This window comes from Medicago truncatula, chromosome 7 (genome assembly GCF_003473485.1).
Source record: "Medicago truncatula cultivar Jemalong A17 chromosome 7, MtrunA17r5.0-ANR, whole genome shotgun sequence".
Classification (NCBI taxonomy): Eukaryota; Viridiplantae; Streptophyta; class Magnoliopsida; order Fabales; family Fabaceae; genus Medicago; species Medicago truncatula.
Genome location: NC_053048.1, coordinates 5477553 through 5484715, shown reverse-complemented (window position 1 = coordinate 5484715; position 7163 = coordinate 5477553). Strand labels below are relative to the sequence as shown.

Below are 7163 nucleotides of genomic sequence, written 5' to 3'. Positions count from 1 at the left end.
AAATGATTATTCTCATGTTTGTAGAAGTATTCTCAATGTGAAATTTGCAAGAATAAAATAACTTCAAATATTCCTCAAGATTTATTCTCATGGAAGGGGGTGTAAAAGTGAAATCTCATGAGTTCATATAGTATTTATTCTTTAAATCCTTTTTTTTAACCTTGTTATCTCCATTCTTTATCATCCATAACTATATTTATTATTTCTTTACAAAAATGAAATGTTATTTCAAATATTTTGTTTACAGGTACTAATAAAACAAAAAATAGCGATTATTTTTAAAGAGGGTAGACGTGAAATCCCTCTCTAATTCCGTCACTAAATATTACGACGGGAAATTAGTGATGGATTTCATTTTTTTCCTGTCATTAATTCCTTTTGCTAATTGTATGTATTAAAAAAAGAAAAAATACAAGATCATTAATTCAATCAAAGATGCTCAATATTATAAATTTCTTGCATGCCATATATGTCTATGGCAAAAAGTTTAGCAGCTTAAAGTCATATAGCTGTTTTTATACCTCAAAATAAAAAACAATAGAAGAAGCAAAGTAGCATCATTATCATCATAATCATTTACACATTGCCATGCTAGCTTGAAAAAGCACCATTAATTGGCTTTTCCCTTTTGTGTAGCAAGCTAAATATATATTAAGTCTAGCTCAATTATAGCATCCATCCAGGAACAAATCCATTCACTTGTTGTTGAGCTTGACTTGTTGAAGCTATCTGATCTGAAGCTACATTGTTGTACCTATAATCAGAACTGAAAGAAAGGGACACAAGTTAAAACATATATATAAAGGTGGATTCAAATGGTTAGAATACTGAAAGCAATGTTTTAAAAAATGGACTGAACCGACCGATCTAATTGGTTGAAGTGGGAACGAGTCGGTTTACCCATTTGTTTTGATCCGATTATAATATAGTCAGGTTGAATTAGATTGAACTAAAATCGAATACAGCTTAAAACGGTTCAACCGTGGTTATTTCGATCTATTTTCATTTTTTATACTTTCTATTTATTTGTTTATTCTTTTTAAATATTTATTTATTTATTTGTCATCCGGTTCAACTTTGGTTAAATCAATTGAGCCAATTGAACCAATAACCTAGAGGTCTCACTAATTTGCTCTGGTCCGTTTTTTAAAACATTAACCGATAAATTATTACGCAAGAGGTTCAAAAAATTAGTATCTATTACCCAATCTGCAATGTAGGATTGCATTCCAGCTGCTGGAAGAAACTCTGAGAGTGAGCATTCTGCTGAGCCTCATATTGCATGCTTTGATCACTGGCTTCCCATGATTGCCTGTAGTGATTTCTAGAATTGATTTCCTCCAACTGAAACAAATTACAGTCAAATATATTATCAGAAGGACTAAATTTGAAGAGATATTGAACAATTCATAGTAACATTTCCATCTAAAAGTTTCTTTTATTTCTTCACTGTCTCAAACGATCTCACAGCTTTTTGAAGAAAAATTAAAGAGTAGCAAAATATCTTAACAGAAAAGATAGCATTTATAATTTATTAAAGGCTAAAATATGGTTTTGGTCCCTACAAATATGTCTCGTTTTGGTTTTAGTCCCTGTAAAAAAAAATTGTTGTTTTTGGTCCCTGCAAAATATTTTGTTTTTGGAAATAGTCCCTGCAGGGACTATTTCCAAAAACAAAATATTTTGGCAGGGACTATTTCCAAAAACAAAATATTTTGCAGGGACCTTTTTCAAAATCAAAATATTTTGCAGGGACTATTTCTCTAATAAATGGTTCAGTCATCATGTGACATGTGTACAAATTATCACAAAAGTGGAGCCAGGGACCAAAACCAAAATGGGACATATTTGCAGGGACCAAAAACAACAAAATTTTTTTGCAGGGACTAAAACCAAAACGAAGCATATTTGCAGGGACCAAAACCATATTTTAGCCTTTATTAAACTAAGGATAAGACCAATTCTAAATTGTGGTCGGTAACTGCAATTACGGCTGCAGTATGATGGTTTATGAAGCATGGACACTCCTCGGACAAGGTGTCCCGGTGTCGGACACAACACCAACACATATAATTACACTAGATTATGTGATTTTCTCAAATTATTAACCGTATCGGTGTGTCAGTGTCTGCCGTGTGCAACTGTGACGGCAAGTGCAATTTAAAACCATAATAGATATTTCTTGTACATAGTTATTTAGCAAGATAAATAAGCATGCAACAAACTTAATCTTCTTGTAGCTATGGGAAGAACCATTGTTTTAAATTGCATTCCGCCACCGTGTAATTGCTACTGCAACCACAATTGCGGCTGCAACATAAAGTATTTTAGGTCTCAGCAATGAAATCACAACAGCAATTTCATCTGCATCGGCCGCATTTTCTTGCAATATAAAGATCCTTAGCGTAGCAGCAACAACCGTAATTTAAAACAAATATGAGATAAATATCATGTATACTGACATAAAGTTTTTACCTTGATTGACAAGGATCTGTTTGCTTCAACCAACATATGTTCCTGTAACAAAACAATAGCTTGAAAATGTTAGGCCCCCAAAAAAGTTGTTTTATTAATATTTTTTAGATTTCTCATACTATATACCTTATTTTGAAGATCAGCTAATTGGTCCAGCATGAATTGTGTCTGCAAATTGATATTCCAAACAGTTCAATGTAACCAATAAGAGTCACAATAATATTCTAGGTAAGGGGCTATTACATAAGGAAAAACTAAATAAGAAAATGTGAAATCAAATGAAAAGAAGCTACATTGAGCTGCTGGAAATCATTATCCAAACGAGATTCAAATCATGAATCCGAGTACACTTTTTCTGACTGGTGAATCTAATCTTATTATGAATCGTAAGATATATTGTCAATAAAAATGTTATTCTAAGTTGAAAAAGCAAGTGACATAACAAAATTATAAACCGATATATCGTATATGAACCATAAAAAAATTCAAATTTAGGTCATCTACCAAATGACCTAAAGAAAAATTGATGGTATACAAAGATGACAGAAAAAGTGGTTGACTACACAAAATTCAGTTAGTAAATTATTAGAATGAATTAGGATTCATCATAATAAATTAGGATTCATTATAATTAATGAAAAATTAAGATGAGAGTCATGTCTGACTAGATACACGCTAGAGATTCATATGAATTGCATTCTCTGATTGAAGGCGTGTGTGTCAACACGTGTCGGTGTCCAACACCAACATGATACTGATACATGTGAGTACGATCAAATATTTCATTTTTTTCAAATTATTACTGTGTTGAAGTGTCAGTGTCGTGTCTGATGTCTATATCTATGTTTCATAGATCGTTCAATTTAGTATTGAATCGAGATAAACTTCTATCCATATTAATTAAGAAACTTCTATCTATTTTCTGAAACAAATACCTTTGTTGATCTCACTTGCTTGAGAGATGAATCCAATTGCCTTTCAAGCTGCTCAAGATCCTTAGAACTTAGTGGACCCAAATCTTCACCTAAAAGATTTCTGAAATATTGGAGACACATACACACACAATTAATAGTGTCGATATATTGGCAAATATTTCACTATAAAAAATATGAAAATTAATGTAAAAATCTTTACCTCTGTGCTCTTTGAAGATTTTCAAATCTTTGTTTCAGCTTCAAGTATTCACGGTAACTGCTCTGCTTTATCAAAAGAAAAAACAGATGAAAAATAATAAAACATTCACATAACAAAACTATATATTATAAATCTGCTTCAAAACTATATATTATAAATCAGAAATATTTTTTATACATTAGAAGTTGACATCAGACAACGTATTCTGACCTTATTCGATACAGTTTCTGATTCTATATTAATTTTTTCTCTCTTCTAAGAATCCGAATGCACTAAAATGAGTGTATTTTATACGGTGTTGGGTATACAATGTCAGATATGTGTTCAAAAATCAGTGTTGATTATAAATGGAAGCGATACCTACCTCAAGTTCTTTAGCAGGTTTGCTAACTTCTACAGCACCATAACTGCACTTCTGGTACCTATCAAGGGTTTTGAGCATGCTGTTTCGACCAACCAGAAGAAAAAAAAAATGTCAAATTGATGATTATGAATTTTCTTTGTAGCTAGCACCAAACGAAATACATTGAAGGTGTGTCAGGTGTCTTAAACTGACATGACGCCAACACATATGGTTAAATTCAATTAGCTCCGTTTACTTAAATTGTTAACTGTGTTTACATAGTGATGTCAACAACAAATGGACCAAATTTTGCCATTTTAACAACATTCTTGTGCATCATAAAAAATTAAAAGTATCATACATTACAATTGAAGAAAGTGTAGTAATCTATTTTAAAAAATTATATAAAAAACTAAAGCCCAGATTCCATCAAATGTATAGATCTTCAAAGACAAGAGATCAATTATATTTAGATGTCTAAAACAAAATAAAATTAGATGATCATTCCAAAAAATTAAATTAGATGATACTTTTATAACAATCATTAAAAATATAAAATAAAAACACAAAATAGATATCCTACCAGTTTCAATATTCCTTAATTTTATTAATAATTATAAAAATATCATTTTATTTTTATTTCTTTTTAATTTCAATCAGAAATTGATAAAAATAACAATAACAAGATTAGTTTTTAGAAGCAAAAAAAATTCACAAATGTAAAAAAAAAAAAAAAAAAAAAAAAACCTTTGTTTTCCGTGGACACTTTCCAGCAACATTAACAGACTTCAAATCAAAGAATTCAAGAATTCAAGGATTTAAAAGAAGAACAATAGAAACTTTGAAAGTGTCAAAGTGACATCATAGTCAAAATAAATTTGTATAATACACTGTTACATCTAGATATAATATCTTCAACCTATCTATTATCTAACAGCCCCTTCCCCCCTTTCTGCAAAAAGTTCCTCAAACACAAGACAAATTTTTCAGAAGTACATAAATAAGTGCATTATTTAAAAAAAAAAAAATGCATTAATTTCTGCTTCAGAGGAATATTTGTGTAATAACTAGAAGTAGTTAGTATTATCCAGAAAGATAAACAGCTTAATTAAAGTTGTACATCAAGATTCACCTAACCAAGCTTCCAAATAAAACAGGGAAAGCAAAATAGTATTAATAAAAATCATGATTTAAAATTTAATTTAAGAAAAAAACAAGGAAAATCTTGATCTATAATTTGTAAGGTAAAGCAATGTTTCAATGAAAAAGGTTAAAACCTAAAATAAAACAAAGACAGTAAACAATAATCTAAAACAAAAAGTAACCGTACAAAGGACATAAACATTTTAGATATTCATCAGATCATGTACAATCTTACTAGATCTGATAAATCTGTTATCATTTGCAACATATTACACACAAAAAATCAAATCAAAACTCTCATGGACAAAAAATAATTATAAAAATGATACAAAAAATTGATTAAAAAATAACTAAAAATATTTAAGAAGAATCTAAAACTTTGTCTAGCTCTAAATAAAAAATAATTAAAATAATGAAGCAAGTACATATAGATCTAATAGGTCAAAAAAGAGAAAGTACTTTCACAAATATAAAATTAAAAACAAGAAGAAAAATTCATATAAAGAGAGATAGATTGCATACTTAGATGTGCTACAAAATTCATAAAGCTTTCCACGAGTGGAGAAGATGATAAGAGCAACCTCAGCATCACAAAGAACAGAAAGTTCATAAGCTTTCTTAAGAAGACCATTTCTTCTCTTAGCAAATGTAACTTGTCTGTTTATCTTGTTCTCTATCCTCTTCAACTCAACTCTTCCTCTTCCCATTTTTTTTTCAATTATATATAGTTTTTTTTTTCTATTTTTGAACAATATTTACCTCTTTCTTCACTTTTCTTGTTTTTTCCTTCTCTTCTTTGGTACCTTATGATGATTCTTCTTTTCTGGGTCAGTACCCTAATACAACCATATTTGTGAAAACATTAGAAAGTTTAATACTTCAACTTGAAATGAAACAAAACTTCAAGCCCTAGAAAGAGGAAACATGAAAACTATAAGAGAAACAATGAGATATTTTATAGATGAAAGAAAAAGTAAAGTATATTTTGAGTCATTGTACTCTCTAAACTTTCCTTTATTAACCTTTGGATTTTTATTTTTTTTTATATATATTTTTTCAACATCCACCAGAGAAAATATCGAAATGAACCTAGCTAGGGTTTCTAGTTTCATGTAACTTTCTTTTTCCCATACTTTTCTATGTTATGGTATTTATAGTAAACAAAACTTTATCCCAGATGCATACACAGCGCGTGTGTAACACTTTACACTTGTTTCGAACAAGATTGGAATCTGAGTGGTGGATAGTGGCGCGTGGTGACAGCTGTGAAATGTGTAAGAGTTGTAATAAATGAAAGTGAAAAAAGTTTGTGTCATTTTCCACTGTTAAAGACAGATGTAAGCTAGTGTATCAGAACGTCGTCACATACCTTAAAATGGATTCCAAACGTGTCAAATTATTACTGGTTTTGCAATGAACTATAATCATGTAAAATAATTAAATGTGTTTTATGAAATGTATGGAGAAACGGTGAGAAAAGTGAAGTAAAGCTATACCTTAGTTAGGTTAGGCATTGCATTCACTTGGTTCAAACTTCGGAATTATTAGAAGGGGTAAGAAATGAATTTATGGATCAATATATGGTAGTTTCTTTGTGTTTCACAATATGTGGTAATAATTGGGTTCTGTTCTTTTACATTCTTTTATTGTCGATGTATTTTATGTTTTTTTATTTTCAACTTAGAGGCATTGTTTGTCCATAAAGAGTCTATTTTGTAATACAAATATGACTTTATAATATCATGAATGGTATAGTCTAATTTTGATAACTTAAAGGTAGAGTTTAGTCCGAGACAAGCAAACGGGGATGCCTATAAATTAGCTCAAGAGGTCTTGTTGAAAGCCAGCTTTAAATTATTTGATGATGTACCGTCTGGTATTTTTCACTTATTAACAAATGAAATGCATAATCTTTTTACCCAAAAAAATAGAGTAAATTACACTCCCCTCCCTTCAAAGATGCTTGAATTACACTCTCCTCCCCTTTTATGTTAAAATATACACTCCCCTCCCCTCTTATTCAAAACATATTAGAATACTTTTCACTCCCTTCCCTTAAGAGAAGCTT

At 30.1% G+C, this 7163-nt stretch overlaps 1 protein-coding gene across 1 annotated transcript; it reads right to left on the bottom strand.

The window, feature by feature from the left end:
• Positions 1 to 420: 420 nt before the first annotated feature.
• On the bottom strand, positions 421 to 6089 carry LOC11425103 (agamous-like MADS-box protein MADS2). Its single transcript, XM_003621471.4, has 8 exons — positions 5618 to 6089; positions 3974 to 4052; positions 3610 to 3671; positions 3411 to 3510; positions 2602 to 2643; positions 2476 to 2517; positions 1205 to 1344; positions 421 to 766 (listed from the first exon to the last, which is right to left on the bottom strand). The coding sequence occupies exons 1-8, from the start codon at positions 5800 to 5802 to the stop codon at positions 667 to 669; spliced, it is 750 nt and encodes a 249-aa protein (XP_003621519.2). The 5' UTR covers positions 5803 to 6089; the 3' UTR covers positions 421 to 666.
• Positions 6090 to 7163: the final 1074 nt, after the last annotated feature.

Excerpts from the sequence above, each read along its gene's own strand:
- LOC11425103 (XM_003621471.4), bottom strand. The coding sequence starts at position 5,802 with ATGGGAAGAGGAAGAGTTGAGTTGAAGAGGATAGAGAACAAGATAAAC. Across the intron at positions 3,672-3,973 it reads AACCTGCTAAAGAACTTGAG|AGCAGTTACCGTGAATACTT; the intron begins GTAGGTATCGCT and ends TTGATAAAGCAG. Across the intron at positions 3,511-3,609 it reads AATCTTCAAAGAGCACAGAG|AAATCTTTTAGGTGAAGATT; the intron begins GTAAAGATTTTT and ends CCAATATTTCAG.